This window comes from Bos indicus, chromosome 22, assembly GCF_029378745.1.
Source record: "Bos indicus isolate NIAB-ARS_2022 breed Sahiwal x Tharparkar chromosome 22, NIAB-ARS_B.indTharparkar_mat_pri_1.0, whole genome shotgun sequence".
Lineage (NCBI taxonomy): Eukaryota > Metazoa > Chordata > Mammalia > Artiodactyla > Bovidae > Bos > Bos indicus.
In genome coordinates this window covers 28,641,291-28,664,197 of record NC_091781.1, presented here as the reverse complement: position 1 = coordinate 28,664,197, position 22,907 = coordinate 28,641,291, and the positions used below count along the sequence as shown (strand labels likewise).

Sequence of the window (22,907 nt, the reverse complement as noted above, 5' to 3'; positions counted from 1 at the left end):
TCAAAGGGTCCTAGAGAGGATTTGAAGATTCAGTGCTTATTAAGTGCCCAGACTTGAACCCCGTAAATATTCAGTAAATGTTAATTGAATTTCATTCTCATATACAAGGAAAAGGAAAATATCCTTTGAAAACCAGTCCAATTCAAGTGGAAAACTATAGTTGCTTGCAACCCAGTGATCCTGTTTCCAGCAACTCCCTAGCAGAGGGGAGAGTCTCAAAGAAGGCACCATCTGACTCAGAAACTGGACTCTGCTTTAAAGGACAGTTGCCATGGCTAACAGGATGTCTGCAGCGAGCAAGAGAAGATAGTAAGTACTTGCTGGCTGGGATTGCAACACCTGGTAAGAAGAGGAAGCAAGCCAAAGGGATGATGGGAGCAGATGAAAGAGCTGAGAGAGCCAGTATCTCGGAGCACGCCAGAGAAACCAGACACCTTCAGGAATGCAAGGCCTGTGCAGCACGGCCTGCATGCGGTTAGAACAGTTGGCCCCACAGCTGAGATGATGAAATCGAAGACCAAACACAAGCTTGACAAGTCAGAATTTTAGGAGAACCATCCTGAACAAAGCCATCTTTGATTTGCTCAACTCAGAGGCAGTCTGAATCTTGTTTGTATGGAGATCAAAGATTACACTGATTGGAAGAGTCTACTTCATTGATGGGAACATCAAGTCAGTTTATTTCTCTCCTTCAATTCTTATCTCCTTGTAGCAATGATGTGAAACAACAGACTAGCTACAGCTCAAGCAGGCAGAATTTTGTTAAACAGGCAGCATATAGTACACCCTTGAGACATGAGACTGGGCTGACCCCAAAGGAAACAGGCTGATCCCAAAAGAGTGGCCTCCATCTCTGTTAGCTTTCCTCTTTCATACTTTCTGTCACCTCCCCCTGGAGCCTGATTGGTCTAGCGTTATGCTAAATAGGGCTTGTACCAGCCACCAATCAGGGAAGGGAATGCAAATAGACATACACTTCTCACTCTGGTTCTTGACTTCCTCTTTCTTGGGCTTTTTCTTTTGTTTGCCTTCTATGTGATTCTTCCAGACACCAGCTTGGACTCCTTTTTCTAACTACCTAACAGGAACATGTGTAAATGTAGCAAGGACACGGATACAATCTGCTCTTTGTTAAAACTTCACAAAAATGAATATGCAAGTTATATGTCATTCCACAAGAGGGCACAACAGAAGCAAAAATAAAAATTGCTATACTTTAATTTTCTCCTGTACGCTTTATTTATTTATTGGCATGACACCTTTAAAACATTTTTGTCACTTTCAGACAAGCACAATGACCTCTTTGGTACATAAGTTATTGTTTTTGTTTGTTTGTTTGTTTTTGTTTTTTTCAGAATGAGGGCATTATAATGCTTTCTTTTTTTTTTCCCCCTTGGAGTACAGTTGCTTTACAATGTTGTGTTAGTGTCTCCTGTACAGGGAAGTGTATCCTATACACATATCCCTTCCCTCTTGGACCTACCTTCCACACCCCCCACCCACCATCACACCCATCTAAGTCATCACAGAGCACCCAGCTGATCTCCTGTGCATTTTAAGCTAGCAGTTTAGTGATCCTCTTTTAAAATCTCAAAACAGTGTAAGTGGTGAATCACTATTTAATCGAGTGGATATTTATTTTTGTACAGATTTGCAATGAAACAGGACAAAAGAGCACTATAGAGGAATGATACTTTCCAAGTGTTCATAATTCTCTCCCCTATCTTAAACTATTTTAACAGTATAAAGGATATTTGAGAACATATAGCATCAAACAGAAAGTTCTTTGCTCTCTGCACATCTAAAACTAAGGGGAAATATCTCAAAGTAGATAATTACAAAGTATGTGTTGGTGGAAATATAAATTAGTGCAGCCACTGTGAAAAACAGGATAGAGGTTCCTTAAAAAACTAAAAGCAGAGTTGCCATAAGATCCAGCAATCTGACTCCTGGGAATATATATGGAGAAAATTCTAATCTGAAAAAATGCATGCACCCTGATGTTCATAGCAGCACTATTTACAAGAGCCAAGACATGGAAACAACTTTAGTGTCCATTGACAAATGAGTGGATGAGGATATGGTACATATATATAATGGAATATTACTCAGTCGTAAAAAAGAATGAAACAATGCCATTTACAGCAACATGGATAGACCTAGAGATTATCATACTACATGAAGCAAGTCAGAGAAAGACGAATATCATATGGTGTCTCTTATATGTGAAATCTAAAATACGATACAAATGAAATGATTTACAAAACAGACAGACATAGGAAACACACATATGGTTAGTTATCAAAAGGGAAAGAGGTGGGAAGGGATAAATTAGGAGGTTGAGATTAGCAGATACAAACTACTGTATGCAAAGTAGATAAGCAACAAGGTCCTACTCTCCAGCACAGGAACTGTGCTCAATGTCTTATAATAAACTATAATGGGAAAGAACATCAAAAAGACTGTGTGTGTATATATGTATTTGAATCACTCTGTGTTGTACACCAGTAAGACGCAACGTTGTAAATCAACCCTACTTTAATTCTGAAAACTCCAAAACTATGTGCATCATATATAAAAGCATTCATTCAACAATACTTACAAAACCCAAACTAATTTCAGATAGTAATAAGAATAATGAGAAAAAATTAAAGCATTTTAGGAATGTTGGGGAGTGGGGCTGTCTGAGGAGGTCGCAGTTGGGCTGAGATCTGAATTCCTGGCCTTGAAAAGGTCATGTGCATGCGTGCTCAGTTGCTTCAGTCGTGTCTGACTCTTTGCCACACTATAGACTGTAGCCCACCAGGGTCTTCTGTCCAGAGGATTCTCCAGGCAACAATACTGGAGTGTGTTGCCATGCCCACCTCCAGGAATCTTCCTGATCCAGGAATCAAACCCAAGTCTTCTGCGTCTCCTGCATTGCAGGTGGATTCTTTATACTGAGCCGCCAGGAAAACCCTGAAAAGGTTATTTTTGTATATATATTTAAATATGTAGAAACTGCCTGAGGTGGGGTGAAGTTCACTGAACTGTTATGGTTAGTTAATTCTAAAAAAGAAGAAAGGGTATAAGAGCATGGAGTGATGGGATGCTGGGGAGAGGCAGAAAAAGAACTATTTGAATTTCTTATTCTGTGGATTGCTGAATTGTCCATACTTTTATAACATACAAGCATGAGTTTGTATAATTTACTCAGTTTTTAAAATGGCAAACCAGTAAGAAATAGAAAAAAATAATTTTCATAATGTATGGAAACTTTTTATTCACATTTGCAAGGATATACAGACATGCCAGAATTACAGAGGATCACAGAAGTTGCTTGCCTCTTTCTGACCAGGTATTCTGGTTCTGGGTGTATTTACATTAAAACAAACAATAAATGCTGCAATTATAATAGAGAAAATGATGATTGTACTGATCTATTTACTTGTCTCCCTGCCATCAGTGTCCCTTTCCTCCTGCATGCCACTCCTAGATTTTTTAGTTTTTGAATGATATTCTCATGTGGATTCTCAGCCCAGAGTTCCTGTTGTCTTATAGGATCAAGTCGGGACAACCCCTCAGCATGGTTTTTCAGGGCCATTTGCATTCTGAATGAGTTCACTTCTTAACTTTTCAGCATTATTCCAAATCATAAATTCTTCTCTTAGATTTCCACCTCTATTTACTAGAGGATCTCTCAGAGGTTACCCAGCCATCAATGGACATCTTTGTCATTACCTGTCTTTCTCCGTTTCACCCAAATTTATTTTCTCTGTAATAGCTTCAAGATAGGTCCGTGTAAGTTTTTTGAAAAAGGATATGATAGAATGGTGGAAGAAAAAGGAATTAATTTTGATCAAGTTGCATATATGTATTGAAATGTAAAATTTTCTTTTTGTTCTGATTTTTATTTGGAAACAGGAATTTTGGTTCCAGAGGAAAAAGTCCAAATAGCCCCGGAAATCCTCTTCTATCCAGTTTATCTTTTTGTAGAATGAGAAGGGCTTGGGGACTGTAAACATTTGTCCCAGAATCTAACCCCTTCCCAGGTAGCACTAGTGGTAAAGAATCTGCCTGCCAATGCAGGAGACGTGAGAGACTCCGGTTCAATCCCCAGGTCAGGAAGAACCCTGGAGAAGGAAATGGCAACCTACTCCACTATTCTTGCCTGGAGAATCCCATGGATAGAGGAGCCTGGCGGGCTACAGTCCATGGGGTCACAAAGAAGCAGACACAACTGGGCAACTAAGCACACAGCAAGGTACATTTAATGTAAAATGTTTTAACTAACCATTTTTAAGGTACAGGTCTGTGGCATTCAGTACATTGTGCAAACCATCACCATCTCCAGAACTTTTTCATCTTCCCAGAGTTAAACAATGTCTGCTCTTCTTCTGTGTTTCCATGGAGACCATCATCCGTTTAGTCATGATCTAACGTTGTATATGGAGACTGTGACTTGTAGACTGTACAAATGAATCGTTGCTATTTTAATTATATTCAAGTCTCTGTTTTTTATAAATGTAGATGTCTTCCAACACAAAGATGTGTTTCTTTTTTGCTTCTTGAGATGTCTTTTCCTCTCTTCTGTTTCCATCTTCTCCTTTAACTCTCTTTAACCCTATCCTAATTATCACTAACATCATTTACCGAAGATCCCCCCTTTGGAATTCAGTTCTGCTGAAATCTACATGGCTTTTTTTTGCTTTTGCTTCTGTTCTGCCCTTTCCCTTTGTAACCAGCAATGGGGAGTCCCACAGTTGGCCACTCAAAAGCCAATAGGAAAGTTTGCTTTATTTTGGATGCCAGCAATGGTGGGCTGGGGGGAGGGGGAGGCTTTTATAGACAGAGAGAGGGGGGCGTGCAGAAACTGCACAGTCTGGTCTGACAGTCATTATGAAATTGGTGATCAGTGGTCTGACCAGTATCACCTTGATTGTTTGAAGTACAGTTTATCTTTAGTTTTCCGGTCTGTTCCCATTTCCTTGAGGCCATCTCTAAGAACTGTGGCAGCGGATGTTGTGGCTACGGTCTGGTCATCATGTAGTTAACTTCTCCCACCTGGTGGAGGTTTCAGTGTCTGGAAGACAGCTCACAGGATATAGCTCAAAATATTATCTATAGGCCTTGAGAAGGAACTAAAGATCCTTCATTATGCCTAATGACGAAACGATTATTTCATCTCATCGGACTGTTTTCCTTTGTTTCTGCATTTTCTCACTTCTCGGATTAAACTTATTCTTTAGCTAAACTCTTTTCACAGACAGAAGGCAGGCAGAGGTCACAGGGGGCAAGAACCATAGTTTCCTGCTCCATTTAGCCTCCTTCAGCTCCCTTTTGATTCCTTCAGTTCTTAGGGTCTTTTTAAAATCCTGGAGCGGTAAGGAAATGGGATATTATACATATTTAGCAACTTAGCTGCCCCATTAACAGAGACTTGGAGGGTGATACACTGGACCACACCAGCAAAAGAATGATATTCAGCACAGTAGGTGTTGTGTTGGTTTTCTCTTCAGGAACGTGGTTCTTTTATTCTTCAGCTATTCGCAGACCTTCTCATTTCTCAGGACCTCTCCTTTTTTCTGCAATCAGCCTTGAAGGATATTTAAAGTTACAATGGTTTTGAGACAGCTCAGTGATTGAAGTCATTACTTTGGGTAAATATTTATTGCTGCCTAATATGTCTACTAGGCATTACACTAGGCCCACAAACTTTAGAAGTTCACTAGACCTAGAAGGTCCCTGCCCTCATGGAACTTCTATTCTAATTGGGGAAGGCAAGCAACAGATGAGAAAATAATTTGGTTGTGGACAGAGGTAGTATAGTGGGGTGATGGAGAGGCTGGAAAGCAAGAGGAAGGAGGCTCTTGGGTAAGCATTTCTGAGGAGGCCACACCTGAGCTTATACCTGCAGGCTGAGTTGGAGCTGGGCATTCAAAAATGGTAAGTGGAAAGCTCTGCCTCACATGTGGCAATCTGTTGGTAGCACTTTGCTCACAGGCTTGGGATGACATTTATCCTAAATCACAGATGCTCCCTAGAGCTTAATCTCGAGAGCCAAGGAAAGGGAGAGAAATGTGAAGTTACTGTTAACTGATTTATATCAACAGATATGATTTGGGGGCATCATTAATTTCACACTAATCACAGTTTTGATACTTTAGGCAATTGTCTAAAACAAGAGCTCACAAACCTTGAAACTAACTAAAGCATCAGAGCTGCACATGTATTTCATAAACTATAGATGCACTGTTTTTCAGCAGATTTGAGCACCTTATCTCCTTCACCTTGGGTGCTTTGAATTTAGGGAATAAAGTGAGAGAGATCATTAGAGAGATCAAAAGATGATTCCTGGGAATTCCTTGGCTGTCCAGTGGTTAGGGCTCTGTGGCCCAGGTTCCATCCCTCATAAGGGATCTAAGATCGCACAAGCCATGCTGCACGGCCAAAAACAAACAAAGCACAACAAACCAAAAAACAAAAAAATCCTTTTCCAAAAGATAATTCCTTTGTTAAATGGGATAGTTTCTACTTTATGTTTTCTTTTTGAACATGGGGGACTTATGTGTTAGTTTCTAACTAAGCAAAGGTGTAAGTGTGTCTCTGACAGTGGAAACTCTGACTATATATAGGCAGGAAGAGAAGTGGAAGTTTTTGGCTTCCTATTAAGTCTGTTTTGCTCCCTACCCTGTGTTGACTTTGACAGTAATTGAGCCATAATGAAAAGCTGAAGGTCTTAAAGCCAGAGTTGTGCTAGGAGGTGAAAGATCACCACTGATAAGAACTCGGTGCCCCGTAGGGTCAGAGTATGTCTATCTTTTAGGGACCATGGTTCATGAGTAACGAAAGTGCAGTGAAAACTCTTGAAGAGGTTTAAAGATGAAAGTGGTATCATCTAATATGTTTTTTAAAAAGCCCTCTGGATCTTTCATAATGATATGAGGCTCAATCCATCAGGAGCATCAGATCAGATCAGATCAGTCGCTCAGTCGTGTCCGACTCTTTGCGACCCCATGAATCACAGCACGCCAGGCCTCCCTGCCATCACCAACTGCCGGAGTTCACTCAGACTCACGTCCATTGAGTCAGTGATGCCATCCAGCCATCTCATCCTCTGTCGTCCCCTTCTGCTCCTGCCCCCAATCCCTCCCAGCATCAGAGTCTTTTCCAATGAGTCTGCTCTTCGCATGAGGTGGCCAAAGTACTGCAGTTTCAGCTTTAGCATCATTCCTTCCAAAGAAATCCCAGGGCTGATCTCCTTCAGAATGGACTGGTTGGATCTCCTTGCAGTCCAAGGGACTCTCAAGAGTCTTCTCCAACACCACAGTTCAAAAGCATCAATTCTTCGGTGCTCAGCCTTCTTCACAGTCCAACTCTCACATCCATACATGACCACAGGAAAAACCATAGCCTTGACTAGACGAACCTTTGTTGGCAAAGTAATCTCTCTGCTTTTCAATATGCTGTCTAGGTTGGTCATAAGTTTCCTTCCAAGGAGTAAGCGTCTTTTAATTTCATGGCTGCAGTCACCATCTGTTGTGATTTTGGAGCCCAGAAAAATAAAGTCTGACACTGTTTCCACTGTTTCCCCATCTATTTCCCATGAAGTGGTGGGACCGGATGCCATGATCTTCGTTTTCTGAATGTTAAGCTTTAAGCCAACTTTTTCACTCTATACTTTCACTTCCACTCTAAATGAGTATGCACCTAAAAGCCTAATAACAGAGCTTCTAGCTGTAGAAAGCAAAACCATGCTTAGAGAAATGGAGAACTACACAAATCCACAGTTAGTGTGGGAGACTTCAGCACTCTTTGTTTTTGGTAATTGTTTGTTAGTGTGAAAATTAACAATGGCCCCCAGATCATATCTGTTGACGTAAATGAACTTGCAGTAATTTCATATTTCTCCTCTCTTTGTGTCTGAAGATAGAACTCCGTAGAGCTCCTGTGGTTAAAATAAGTAAACAGAAAATCAGTTAGGACCTAGAAATCCTTGACAACACTATCAACCAGCTGACCTAATCAGTAGCTATAGAATTTATAGAATGCTCCACCCAACAACTGCAGGATAAACATTCAGCATTCACCAAATGCTGGGCCATAAAACAAGTCTCAGTGAAAGGGACAGGATTGAAATCATGCAGAGTATGCTCCCTGAGTATAAGGAAGTTAAATTAGAAACAAACAGTAAAAAGGTACCTGGAAAATCCCAAATATTTGGAAATCAGCACCCCCCCCGCCTTGTAGATAACCCATGGGTCCAAGAAGAAATGACACTGGAGTTTAAAAAATTGTTCTGGCTACTCTGTTAGGAATAGATTGGAGGAGGAATGCCAGTGAATGGACCTTTCCAGAATTCTAGGAGAGCTATAATGGTGCCTTGGACTGAGGGTGAGGCAGCGGAAAGAAAGAGAGATGGGCAAATTCAGGTGTATTTTGGAGGAAGAGTGCATGAGAGTTGCTGAGGATTGGATGTGAACGATGAGGGTAGGAGAGGAAGCTGCTGCTGCTGCTGCTGCTGCTAAGTCGCTTGAGTCGTGTCTGACTCTGTGCAACCCCATAGACGGCAGCCCACCAGGCTCCCCCGTCCCTGGGGTTCTCCAGGCAAGAACACTGGAGTGGGTTGCCATTTCCTTCTCCAATGCATGAAAGTGAAAAGTGAAAGTGAAGTCACTCAGTCGTGTCTGACTCTTAGCGACTCCATGGACTGCAGCCTACTGGGCTCCTCTGTCCATGGGATTTTCCAGGCAAGAGTACTAGAGTGGGGTGCCATTGCCTTGGTTCAAATTATTTCACATCTCCCCATTGCTCTCAGGGTCAAGTTCAAATTTGTCTGCGTAGGCCCTGATCAGGCCCCTGCCCACTTGACCAGCCTAATCTCTCCCCACCCCTGGCTCCTGGCTCTCCTGCTTTAAGCTTCAGGCCCATCAGCCAACTTGCCTATGTGTTGTTCTCTCCTGGTTACTGGGTCTTTTCACATGCTGTTCTATTTAACACTCTTTGCCCTGTTCTTCACTACTAATTTCTTGGCTTAGATGTCACTTCATCTGGTAAGCCTTCCCTGTTTTCACTCCAAACTGGTTTAGGGGGACCTTATTTGTGCTTCTGTGCTACACCTACCATTAGCACATCTTTCTTTGCTTTATCTGCCTTCCCAACTAAACTTCCTTGAGAACAGATAATATGCCTCATTCTTTTACTACTACTGCTACTGCTGCTACTGCTACCACTATGGCAGCCAGTTACTGGGCTGTGAGTCAAGGAACTAGCCCTCCTGAGAGTGAGACAGTAAGACTATCACACAGCATTTAAGTCCGCATTGTGTGTGTGCCAGGGGCTTCACATGCATTATCTCATTTAATCATCCCAACAACACTCTAAAGTGAGTGACTGATCCCACCTACAAGATAAGGAAAATAAGGCTTAGAAGGCTCAAACCAGCTTGCCCAAGACCACAGTTAGTAGTAGAAACAGAATCTGAACACAAGTAATTAGATTTCAAAGCCAAAACTTCCTGCCACAGAGTTGTGCTGTCAAAGTCAGAGTAAGGTTGGAGCAAATAATGAACTTGAATGAGAGCCAGTGGCCCCTGATAATCTTGCTGCCCATAGCCAGCCTTTGATCCTTAGTTAGCACAGAGAGCCAGCAGGGTTCCCCGAGGCAGCTGCCCAGGTTGGGATGATGAATGGAACCAGAGCAGCTTTGTATACAAATAGCTATTGTCTGTGCCTATGCCTCTTTTTGCCCTTCTCTTAGAAACCAAAGGCCTCATTTCTAGTGCTAATTTCCATAAGAGAATTAGAATGGCTGATTTTATACCCTTTCGTATTCCTCTGACCATTAAAACGTGGCCACAGTGATCCTCTTCAAATTAATACCACCAATAATTGCTGCAGAATTAGCCTCAGGAGACACAGTGTTATAGAAGGAGTTGGGTTTTTCTCCTGTTTTGTTTTTGTTTTTTTTTTCTCAGATAAATAGTAAAGAGACCTTTGTGCTCTTATTTTCAGTCAAAGTAATAAGTGGATTCTATTAGAAAGGTTCAAAAACTTCCATTTTTTTCTCTACTAGACTTTGCCTGTATAAAAAACACTTTACGGTCAACACATGCTTTGAAGTACTATGGCCACTGATGCAAATGGTAACTAACTACATTTGAAGTTTTTGAGAAATGGAATATTTCCTGCCATATCAGTAAGCAAGGATGTCAGAGTCATCAGCCATTCCAGCCCTCCAAATGTGAGTTTCTGAGCTCTATGGGCATTCAGGAGGAGAAGGCAATGGCACCCCACTCCAGTACTCTTGCCTGGAAAATCCCATGGACGGAGGAGCCTGGTGGGCCACAGTCCATGGGGTCACTAGGAGTCAGACACGACTGAGAGACTTCACTTTCACTTTTCACTTTCATGCATTGGAGAAGGAAATGGCAACCCACTCCAGTGTTCTTGCCTGGAGAATCCCAGGGATGGAGGAGCCTGATGGGCTGCCATCTATGGGGTCACACAGAGTCGGACATGACTGAAGCAACTTAGCAGCAGCAGCAGCAGCATGGGCATTCAGGAAGGAGAGTACCTGAGAGATTAGGCAACCCTCAGGTTGCAACCACTCCCTAAGGTGAGCACTGAGGATCTCAGAATGGGAAAAACTCAGGATACTGGCCCCAGATAACTGAGATGCATATGAAAGGAATGATTTCAGTGAGCCAGACTCTTGCATCTTCCTATGCCTAGAGAATCCCATGGACGGAGAAGCCTGGTAGGCTTCAGTCCATGGGGTCACACAGAGTTGGACGCGACTGAAGCAACTTAGTAGCAGCAGCAGCAGCAGCATACATAGAAAAGCGCTAAATTCCTTAACTTGAGATACTTGGTTTTCTTTAAATCACAAAAATTCTTTTGATATTCAAACCGCATGGCCTTTGTTGCAAACTTCTGTATAACCTGGTTCCTTCCTGCCCACCCCACCCTCACCCGCCCCCGCCCCGTTGCATCCTCCCACCTTCTCTGAAGTAGTTCTCTCAGGGCTACTTGAGATGCTACCTCCTGGGCTTCAGTCCTAGAAATTTCTGCCGAATAAAACATAACTCTCAACTTTTAGGTTGCGAGTTTTTTTTTTAAGTCAACATTTTCAGAGAAAAAGCACAGAGACTTCTTATAGTAGCAGTGTGGCTATTTATTTATTTATTGAGTTTTTATTTTGTATTGGGGTATAATTGATTGTTAACAAGATAATTTCTGGTGAACGGTGAAGGGACTCAGCCATGCATATACATGTATGCATTCTCCCCCCGAACTGCCTTCCATCCAGGCTATGTGGCTATTTATTGAGTACTTACTGTGTACCAAGTTCCTTGTGTCTTTTACTCACTGGATGATTGTGACAATCCGGGGACAGGGGTGGTAGTGGTAGAGGTCTTGCTTTCTGCTTTTTACAGATGGGGAACTGGGGCCTGGAAAAACCAAGGAATTCATCCAGAGCCACAGGGCTCATGATGCCAGGATTTGAACTCAGGAAAGCCAGAGTCAAGATTCCTAAGGACTATCCGCTGTGCTGTCCCTGAGATGTATCATTAGTCTACTTTTAGATGTCTATTTTGAAATATGATCTGTATACCCAAAAGAGCCCACCAAAGTGTTGTACACTTGAATTAAGATGAGGGTTTTTTTTTTTCATTGTGACCTTGTTTATGATAACAAAAGCTTGAGAAGAATCTAAATGTTCTATTTAGATGATTAAAAAAATTATGGTAGATCCACACAATAGAACGCTATACATAAAAATAAGTAGATAAAATCTCTGTGTACTGAATGGAAAGCCCTCCTACATGTATTGTTTTGGTTAATAAAAAGGCAAGCAACAATGTCATGTGGCAGCCTGGGTGGGTGGAGAGTTTGAGGAGGAATGGAGACATGTACATGTATGGCTGAGTCCCTTTGATGTTCACCTGCAACGGTCACAGCGTTGTTAACTGGCTATACCCCAATACAAAATAAAAAGAAAGCAAGAAGACTGGAGACATTGTTTGTGCTCTGCTACCATTTGTAGTGTAAAAGGAAATTGTATCTGCACAGCTATGTAATTTTTCAGTCGGTAGTATTTATGTTGAAAAAGAAAAAAACATGAAACTAATTTTAATAACATTTTAATTCAGTATATCCAAAATTTTATCATTTCAACCTATAATCATTATAAAATCATAATGAGATGTTTGACATGCTTTTTAATGTCCTTAATATGTCTTTAAAATCTCTTGTATATCTATCACTGAATATCTCAGTTCAGTTTTTTTTTAAATTCTATAATTTAATGGCACCCCACTCCAGTACTCTTGCCTGGAAAATCCCATGGATGGAGGAGCCTGGTGGGCTGCAGTCCATGGGGTCGCTAAGAGTCGGACACGACTGAGTGACTTCACTTTGACTTTTCACTTTCATGCATTGGAGAAGGAAATGGCAACCCACTTCAGTGTTCTTGCCTGGAGAATCCCAGGGACGGGGGAGCCTGGTGAGCTGCCGTCTATGGGGTCACACAGAGTCAGACACGACTCAAGCGACTTAGCAGCAGCAGCAGCAGCAGCAGTATTGTTACTAACAGAACTTTTCCTGGGATAAGTGCTGGAATTCTCAGCAATGATTAATGTATTTACAAAGTATTTAACAAGGTTACATGTTATTTTTTTAATTTGGATAATCTGTTGTGACATGGTAGATGATCATTGTTTTTTATTTCATTTTATTGACATGTAAATTCTATTCCTCTACTACATGAGGAAGGAAAGATAAATGTTACAACTAATCATGTAAGTTTTAAAATTATTCAAAACTGAAATCTCTATGATGGCTGTGTCATATGGTGCCCATGTTCATCAATTTTAAATATTAGGATCTCAGTGGAATGTCTTAACTTGCCAACAAAATACCATAACTAGGTGACTTGAACCACAGAAATGTATTTTCTTATAGTTCTAGAAGCTGGAAGTCTGAGATCAGGGTGAGAACCCTCTCTCTGGCATGCAGACTGCTGCCCTTCTCACTATGTTCTCACATGGCAGAAAGAGAGCAAGCGAGAGTGAGATTGAGTGCAAGAGCAAGTGAGCAAGAGAGAGACACAAGCTGTCTGACGTCTCTTTTAATGAGGACACGGATCCTGTCTTGCTGGAGAAGGAAATGGCAACCCACTCCAGTATTCTTGCCTGGAGAATCCCATAGAGAAGCCTGGTGGCATGATTGAGCACGCACACACACATCCCATCTTGAAGGTTCTACCCTCAGGACCTCAAGTAACTGTAATTACCTCCCAAAGACCCCCATCTCTAAATACCATCACATTGAGTGTTAGAGCTTCAACATATGCATTTTAGAAAGACTCTTTCAGGCCATAACAAGTGTTGTTAGGGTTTTAGGATGATGATCCTTCTTTGGTTAAGCTACCTCTAAATTTGGCGGGACAATAACAAAACAAGGTAAATAACCCCATTACTATAATAACAATGGCTCTGAAGTCTCAGACCCCAGGGCACAATTCTGGTAAGCAAATAAGCATTTAGCAAAGGAGAACTTATTTACTTAAGGTGGCTGACTTGAATGATCTACAACAGAGGTGGACAAACCAGAGCCCTTGAGTCAAGAACGTCTTTTATGTTTCAAATGGTTGACAAAAGACATAAGAAGAAGGTTTTGTGACATCTAAAGATTATATGTAATTTGAATTTAAGTGTTCCCAAGTAAAGTATTACTGGAATCACCCATGCCCATTTGTTTATATATTGTCCATGGCTGCTTTTATCCTACAACAGAGTTGAGAAGCTGCAACAGAGCCTAAAATATTATTCCCTAGCCATGTAGAGAAAAGCATTTGCCAGTCCCTGCAGACAAAGCTGGCCAATGACTTGCTTTGCCTATTCCCAAGTCTAAACCTTAGTTGAAAATATCATTTCAAAAAGATGCAGAGCCATACCCACCAACAGTGGAAGAAATGGATCCAGAGACAGAGGATTTACCCTAAAGCCTGGCATGAACTAGCCTAGTTGTCCAGCTTCAAGTGTTCTAATGCCTGCCCTAGATTTTCCAAGAAAAAGCTAAAAGAGAAAGACAGATGGCCTTACTGGAGGATGGAAGAAGAAGAAGAAAGTAGTCATTTGCTGATATTTTCACTCCCTGGGAAGTTTAACCCTTACCAAATATAGTTAAGGGTCCTGGAACTGCACCAATCCGGTTCAAGATTGATCTTTCTTTGAGCGTCTACACTTTGATTGACACTTCTCCCTGAAGTCCAAGGAGAAGAAAGGAATGGGAGCTAAGAGTGATACCCTTTGTAGGATTAGCGTTCATCAATGAAATCTGTGTCAATGTTGACCTCTCGGGCCACTTCCTTTGTTTCTGACTTGTCATGTTTTCCCTCCTCACCCAATACATACAAAGGTAATTTTAAGGGACGTGGACTCCCTTCTCTACGTGGACACCGATGTTCTCTTTCTGAGACCTGTTGATGACATCTGGAAGCTTCTGAGGCAATTTAATTCCACGCAGCTTGCAGCCATGGCCCCCGAGCATGAAATCCCCAAGATTGGCTGGTACAGCCGCTTTGCCCGGCATCCTTTCTATGGCTCCGCGGGGGTTAACTCAGGAGTCATGCTAATGAATTTAACTCGGATAAGAAGTGCCCAGTTCAAGGTAAGAAAGTAGTTTATATTTCCTTTTTTAAACATCAAGGCTTTGTCTTTTCAGCGTGATGTTCCTGGAGTGTCAGTGTATTGACTTTAGAAGTAAATGGCTTGTAGAAAAAGCCAGGGAAGAGAAAGGCATTTGGAAAGTTACAGAATATTTGTTGGTTTAGGAAAATCCCAGGTGATTATGGAATTTAAAGCTCTTCAACAGAGTTACTATTCGGGAACATTATGTTGCATTTCTGAATTCCATCTTTAAACCCTGTGTGTATCTCAGCCTTCCAAAACTTTGGAGAACTTCTTGGAATTACCCTAGGGATAAATTTACACAAATGTACAGAGATAAATGAAGAAGGCCTCAGCTTTTATCTTGGCAAAGAACTGGAAGAACCTAAGTGAACATCAATAGAGAACAAGTCAAAAAGAATTATCCTCCTACTAAAAAGGATTAGGTCAAATCTATAAGTAAGATAAGCAAGATTTCTAAAAAAACATTAAGTGAAAAAATTTAAATGCAACAAAACATGGTACCATAGGGTGTGATTCCTTTTATGCCTTAGAAATTTCCAGAAGAATACCTAAGAAACTGGCCATTAATTGTGGCTCCATCTAGACAAAGTGGGAATGGGAATTGTAGGAAGCAGAAGGAAAAATATCTTTACTTTTTACATCTTTGTATGCTGTCTGAATATTTAGTGTGAGTACGTTGCTTTTGTCTTAAAAATAAATAATTGTTGTGAGATAAGGAAAAGGTATTTTTCCTTAAGATACCTTAATTATGGTATCTGTATTTTGTTCCTTCACTTCAGAGGCAAGAATTCAGTGTAACAAAGAAGGGTTTGATCCAGGGCCTGCTTTTCTGAGAAGCCATAGGCCTGCTTCTAGTTCCGGGTCCGTCTGCCATCCGTGTGTACGCCTGCAGTCTCCAGTCCTAATTCTGCTTTGTCCTATGCCTTGAGGCCAGCAGGACGCTTCCTCTGTTGATGTCATTTTCACTCTGGGGGGCAGAGAGTACAGGGCAGAACTCGTCCCTGTACACCGATACTCAGCAGATCAGATGTATTTGCCATACCGTAGCCACTGTGATGGTTTTGTCTTTTCCAGAACAGCATGATTTCAACAGGCTTGGCTTGGGAGGACATGTTGTACCCTCTCTACCAGAAGTACAAGAATGCCATCACATGGGGAGACCAGGACTTATTAAATATTATTTTTTACTTCAACCCAGGTAGGTTCTCTTTTGAGAATGTGGTTCATGGAAGAGTTCGCCCACCTCACCCCACAGAACACATTCCAGCCTGGGCTGTGTTGGCGGAGCCTGAATTGTGCCTGTGTCCCCTGCAAAGGGGGCCTTTTCATCCGCCCTTGGGGTCTCACGTGGGCCGTCCTCTCGCTGCCAACACAAAAGGTCAAATGTTGAAACCTCCAACACTGGGCTCCATTTTTCAAAAATATCTTTTGGGTTTTTCCATGCCATGCTTTGAAGAAGTACAGGCAAAATAAGTAAGTGGCACAGACCTAAATGAAAACATTATAATCTAAGCGCAAGGCCCTCCATAGCCTGAACAATTGCTAGATTGAAGAGACTTGATTCTTGGGATGCTGACAGTGAAGGGACTTGTTCAGGGTTAAAACAATGTAGAAGAGGGACCAAGAATACATATCCCTCTTTCTTTCCACCTGGAGCAAAGAAATTTTTCAAGTCAGTGATTTGGTGGACTTGGGGAAGGAAGGGGGATGTAAGTTTCTGGTCTGTGTTTTTATATTGACGCCTAAAGCTGAACATTTCCTTCTTTTCTTTCATCTTTACTACACTCTTACTTAATGTGATTGAAATCGAAACCATGTTTTCTCTTTGAGAAAGATCTCTGGGGAAAAAAAATCACTTCTCACCATAACCTACTTAGGACTCTTCTTGGTCTTTAAAAATCTTGAAATAGAGAATTTCCTGGTGGTCCAGTGGTTAAGACTTGGGCTTTCACCACCCTGAACCAGGGTTTGATCCCCATTCGGAAACTAAGGTCCCATAAGCCATGCGATGTGACCAAAAAACAAAAAAAAAAATCCTGAAATAGAGGCTCCTGTTTTCTAAGACTTCTGTCTCTGTATGTACCTGTATTTGGTTTTTTATAAAATTCTGAAATAAAGCCTAATCTCATATGTCTTTGAATCAAAAAGGAGCAAATCCTGGAAAAGAGGAAAAGCAGGTTGATACATAATGGACTTCATTTCTGGGAAAGATTCCCGATAGTAACTCTTGTGATGAAGGGGGTGTGTTGGCTGTTGGTTTGTGGTGTGTTTTAATCCATTTCACTCTGATGGCAACAGGGACTTTAAAGTCAGCCCCTCCTCCTTTTTCTTCTTAAGCAGATTCCATCTTTTTTTTTCTAGGTCTAGTTATAGTGAGTAGGACTCTTGGCTACAAATAAAAGGCCCCTGGAGTTAGTCTAAACACAAAGGATACTTTTTTTAATAAGCAAACTGGTGTTCTGTAGAAACCTAGAGCAGGAAGACCTGAAACAGGCAAGGGAAAAGGCTGAGCAGCCCAGGCAGGACTTCCCTTCTCCCACTGAGGCTGTGCATTCCTCTCTTCGAAGGTTCTCATTCTGTGCTCATAGCACAGTACCACAGTTTCACACTCCAGGTCCAGCCACAAGGAAAGACTAACTTCATCCCACTTCCAAATTCCTGGGGGGGAGGAAGCAGATGTTGGCAGCATGTTGGCCAGGAGCCTGAAGCTAAGGAATAACGACTGATGTTGATTATTTACTGCGTGTCAGGTGTTGTTCTGAGCATTTTCTTATTTGATTTTCATAGGAACTATGATAGAACCCCCATTTTACAGACAAAGGTACCAAATGAAAGAGAGTTAAATAATTTGTGGCGTAAGCTAATGAATGCCAGAGCAGGGGTACAAGCCCAGGCCTTTCCAACTCCAGCCCCATGCCTTTAGGGGGAGGGGAAGGTCCCCTAGTTGAGGGGGGGTGTCTAAAGAGCTGTGCAGTTTTCCCCAAATGTGTCTCTCTCCTGCATTATTTTGTCCTGTATTTCAGGGGTCCCCAGTCTCTAGGATCTAATGCCTGATGTTCTCAGGTGGAGTTGATGTAATAATAATGGAAATAAAGTGCACAATAAGTGTAATGTGCCTGAATCATCCCAAAACCACACCCCCGCAAGCCTGGTCCATGGAAGAATTGTCTTCCACAAAACTGGTCTCTGGTGCCAAAAAGGTTGGGGACCACTGCTTTATTGCATTTTCCCTCTCTGTTGTGTGGCTTAAACTCTCTTCCATAGCCTATCTGTCCATATTCCCAAACTGAGGAATTCAAAAGATCTGCGCAGTTGCCTCCCCAGATATCTTCTTAGCCTGTTGCAGAGTATTTGAGGGTATGATCAGTGAGTAAATAATCTTCAAAGGTGGTCACAAGCAGCTCTGCCATTAGACCAAGACCCTTGTCTTTAATTAATCTGAAAACCAACTGAATTTAATGGTGCCCCACTGCCCATCTTAGATCCATTGAGTACAGGATTTTATAAAATAATTAGGAAGTTGTTCTGAATCCTGAGTCTGAGCAGTAGCAAGTAAATAACTGAGTTTCCTAACTTTAGGTCAATAAGTATTAGGTGTCTCTTTGAGCGTTCTTTTGTATGGCTTGCCTTTGATCTTTCATGCTTTATTCAGATCCTTTATCAAACATTAGCTGTTTGACCTGAAATCCAGTGATATCCATCATATTAAAGGTTTTTCTTTGCTTATATTGATTGGAAGCACTTTCTATAAACCAGAACAAACAGTATTTGAAGAGAAAAAAAAAAAGGTGTTACCTTTATCCCTGGAAAGGAGAGAGGAAGAGAAAATTGGCCATGACTCAGGAAATAAACATGCTTATTGTTATGATTCTCTGGGTTGCTATGGGTGAAGCAATACACACAAAACCTGAGCCCATATCTAGAATATTTTCATTCTTATAGCTTCCTGTAGCCAATCATATCACTAAAACAGGTCTACAAGTCATTAGCTTAAAAATGTTTTGAAACTCTTGCTATAGTTAGATAGTAAATGCCTGTGGGTGTGTAATTGTCATGCTGAGTACTGAACTGACTCACGAGGCGACAGCTGAAGCCCATGGGAGATACACAGGTAACTCATCCCATGGGACTTTTCCTGGCAGTGAGCCGAGGCAGTTTCATCAAGAAATGGAAGACTGAACTCACATCTTTATAGGTGAATTTGAGTCAAGAGCAGAGTTCTGTAGAAAGGGTAAATTTGACAAGAGCTCACAGAGAACCCTATTTAGAAAGATGTGCTTAGATTCAAATATACTTAGGTTTCAGGGAATAAAATTCTACTCAGACCAACTAAGTAGGGGTCCAGGTGCCAGTCCCATGAACACATGAGTCAAATCATACCATACTTCATGAGAACCATCTCTGGGCAGCTGCTCAGGACCAAAGCTGATTTCTTCATCCCTCAGAGGCCTCGGGATATCTGTCTTATTGCTTCTGCTCATCTGATTCCATTCCATCTCTCCAGCAATATTCTTTGCTTGTATATGGCCCAACATCAGGTCAACAGAACCTTACAAGTCCATACCAGTGATAATAGGTTTTGTTTTTTTTTTTTTTCTTTTTTATGTCTTAGATTCTTGAAGGAGAGAAAGACAGAGAGGGAGATTGTTCTGGTCCAGCCTATCAACTGATTCTCAGCCAGCTCTAAACCAGTTTTATTTTTTTGGATGAGGAGACTGCCCTTGTTCCGGTCATGAGGGGCCAGAGGAACAAGATCACGTGCCTTTCTCCTCTCTCAAACATGACTATGGTCATGACAAACATGACCATCTCAAACTGGATCTGTCCCTTCTTCAGAAACAGTTTCTAGAACAGTGCGTGTGGGCAGGAGAGGAAATGAAATCAGCTAAGTACAGATGACAAGGCAGGACATCCCACCACAGTAGAAGTGGTAGGGTTCTGTCCCGGAAGAGAGAGAGGAGCTGAAACACAAGGGGAGTATGTACGTAGATCGTCCATGAGTTGAATCTGATACAAAGGAGTCAGGAGGATTTTCTGGGGCCACAGGGAGCAGGACACCCAGTCACATGGAACAAGCTTCTTCAGAGGCCCAGGCAGGCCGTGTGCTCTCATCCTGTCTGGGTCACTGGGGTTTTGCACCTGGTGGACAACCACACTATTTACTCACCCACCAAAAACACCCAACAGCTGGCAGTTATGCGTGTGTTTTGGGGTGGACAGGCCCAGTTATTTGGTTTTAGGCCTGTCCTGGAAACTGATAACAGATCATTGTCTGGGAAATTCATGAACTCTGATCTGAAGTGCAAGAATGAAGATTGTTGGGTCCTTGTGAGAGAGCGTTGTGTCTACTTTGTCTTCATCAAGTGATTGCAGTGCGAGTCTTAGCACCTTAAATGGTGCTTCAAAGACCAAATGGAGTTGGTCTTCAGAGGTGTATTGACTGGTTGGAGGAATGGGATTAATAGACTGAAGTGAAAGAGGGAAGGAAATCAAAGAGAAAGAGCACAGTCAAGAATGTGAGAGGAAGGGATGGTGGGAAGAGAAAGGAGAGGAAGAAAGCAGAGAAAGGGGAGAGATACAGAGGCTAGAGGAAGGTATAAGCTTTTGTTCTCCCATTCAGCAGCTATCTTTTGAGTACCTACTGGGTGCCAGCCCCAGGGCTAGGCAGTGGGCATATGGCAGCAAACAGAGGGCACAGAGTTCCTCCTTTTATGAAACCTACCTTTTATTGGAGAAGGCAATGGCACCCCACTCCAGTACCCTTGCCTGGAAAATCCCATGGACAGAGGAGCCTGGTGGGCTGCAGTCCATGGGGTCGGTAAGAGTCAGACACGACTGAGCGACTTCACTTTCACTTTCCACTTTAATGCATTGGAGAAGGAAATGGCAACCCACTCCAGTATTCTTGCCTGGAGAATCCCAGGGACGGGGGAGCCTGGTGGGCTGCCGTCTATGGGGTTGCACAGAGTTGGACACGACTGAAGCGACTTAGCAGCAGCAGCAACCTTTTATTGGGAGAGATTGACTTGCACAGAATAGAAACGAGTCATTCAGAATCACCAACTGTGATCAGTACTGTGAAGGAAACAAGTGTGGGGTTGAGTGAGCTACTGTCAGGGCTGGGGAGAAAGGGTTGCTTCTTCAGATTGTGTGATCAAAGGTGACTTCATGGAGGAACGAATTGCCCTTTTCTTGAACAATGTGCATTTTGGAAGAAGGAAGAAGAGGAGGCTGGGAAAGCTTAGTTTCAGAATAAGACATTAAAAAACAAAACAACAAATTGCTCTGAGGAGTGCAAACAGCCTCCGATCTGTTGATAGAATATAGTAAGTAGCAAGCTTATTTCACCAGGAAGTTAAAAATGATCAAACTTTTCAATCATCTTAGAGACTCCAAGAGTAGGAAATGATCAGAAATTTAAGGAGTGATCAATTCACATAGTCCTTTACAAATAGTTAGAAGGCTGTGGAAATAAATGTAGACTCCTTAAGGGATCACTAAGGTGTTTTAATCTCATAAATAATCAATTAATGACCTGCTTTATCTATATATAATGGAGAGGAAAAATAGCAAAGACCCAGAGAGATTGGCTGGAAATTTTTTTTTAATAAATTGCAGCAGTTTAAAGCACTGGGGATTTGGAATTTAAAAACCATTCACTGTATTATTTCCTCTGCTGCTGCTGCTGCTAAGTCGCTTCAGCCGTGTCCGACTCTGTGCAACCCCATAGACAACAGCCCACCAGGCTCTGCCGTCCCTGGGATTCTCCAGGCAAGAATACTGAAGTGGGTTGCCATTTCCTCCTCCAATGCATGAAAGTGAAAATTGAAAGTGAATTCGCTTAGTCGTGTCCGACTCATAGCTACCCCATGGACTGCAGCCTACCAGGCTTCTCCATCCATGGGCTTTTCCAGGCAAGAGTACTGGAGTGGGGTGTCACTGCCTTCTTCAATTATTTACTCAACAGTGGAAAAAAAAAATAACTTGCACATTTCATGGTGCTGTCATTTTTTAAACATTAGGTTTTGACAGCTGTGATAATCTTGCTTAAACTAGATTCATTTCGGGATAGTTATTGATTATGTGCCAAATTACCATGAGTAATCCGTATGACATGTTCATCAGCTGATCTTAGAAGTTTACCATCTTCAACCCACCCCAGGATGCCGGTGTACCCCTTCTCCTCCTCCTTCACACATTAACTACTTGGAGGTTTCACAGTGTAACCCACATCAAATGTATCTGTGAATAAAAAAGCAAATCTGGTTTTTTTTTTTTTAACTTTTTATTTTATATTGGAATATAGCTCATTATGGGCTTCTCGGGTGATGCTAATGATAAAGAATCCACCTGCCAATGCAGGAGACGTAAGAAACACTGGTTCGATCCATGGGTCGGAAACATCCCCTGGAGGAGGTCATGGCAGCCCATTGCAGTACTCTTGCCTGGAGAATCCCACGGACAGAGGATCCCAGTGGTCTACAGTCCATAGAGTCGAAAAAGAGTCGGACATGACTGAAGTGACTTCGTATGCATAGCTGATTAACAATGTTGTGATTGTTTAAGATGAACAGCTAAGGGACTCAGCCATACTCCCCCAAACTCCCCTCCCACCCAGGCCACACATCTGTTATTTTTGCCTGTGCACACTTGATTGCCCTTTCTTTTACTAACAGCACCCGGTTTTCTCAGGGGAATTTCTCAGGGAACTCTTTCCCCATCCCATGCAGTCTTAGAGCCTGCCCGGCCCTGACTTGCACTAAACCATCAGACCATCTCCTGGGAACCTGAGTCTGGGACTCCAAGAGCAGAATGTAGGCAAGGCTGGTTCATCCTGACAGCAGTGCTGAGAAGCTGACATTCATTAGTCTTGGATCCCGGGAGCTGCCCCACTTACTGCCCTGGTCCAGCTTTCTCTCTGATTTGAGGAGCTGTGCTGTGTGTGCTTAGCTGCTCAATCGTGTCCGCCCTTTGCAACCCCATGGACTGTAGCCCACCAGGCTCCTCTGTCCGTGGTGATTCTCCAGGCAAGAATACTGGAGTGGGTTGCCACACCCTCCTCCAGGGGATCTTCCCAACCTAGGGATTGAACCCAGGTCTCCTGAATTGCAAGTGGATCCTTTACCATCTGAGACACCAGGGAAACCAATTTTTTTTTTTTTTAATGAGCTATCTCCTCTCTTTCCAAAGGAAAAAAATTATTTTGCCTCACAAGTTAGAATTACAGTTG

At 42.2% G+C, this 22,907-nt stretch overlaps 1 protein-coding gene across 1 annotated transcript in view; it reads left to right on the top strand.

Moving 5' to 3' along the window:
* Positions 1 to 22,907, top strand: part of GXYLT2 (glucoside xylosyltransferase 2) — an 82,131-nt gene that overhangs the window by 47,832 nt on the left and 11,392 nt on the right. Inside the window, exons 4-5 of the mRNA XM_070776323.1 lie at positions 14,403 to 14,654; positions 15,752 to 15,875. Coding sequence (XP_070632424.1) covers positions 14,403 to 14,654; positions 15,752 to 15,875 — 376 coding nt within the window. The remainder of the gene's footprint in view (positions 1 to 14,402; positions 14,655 to 15,751; positions 15,876 to 22,907) is intronic.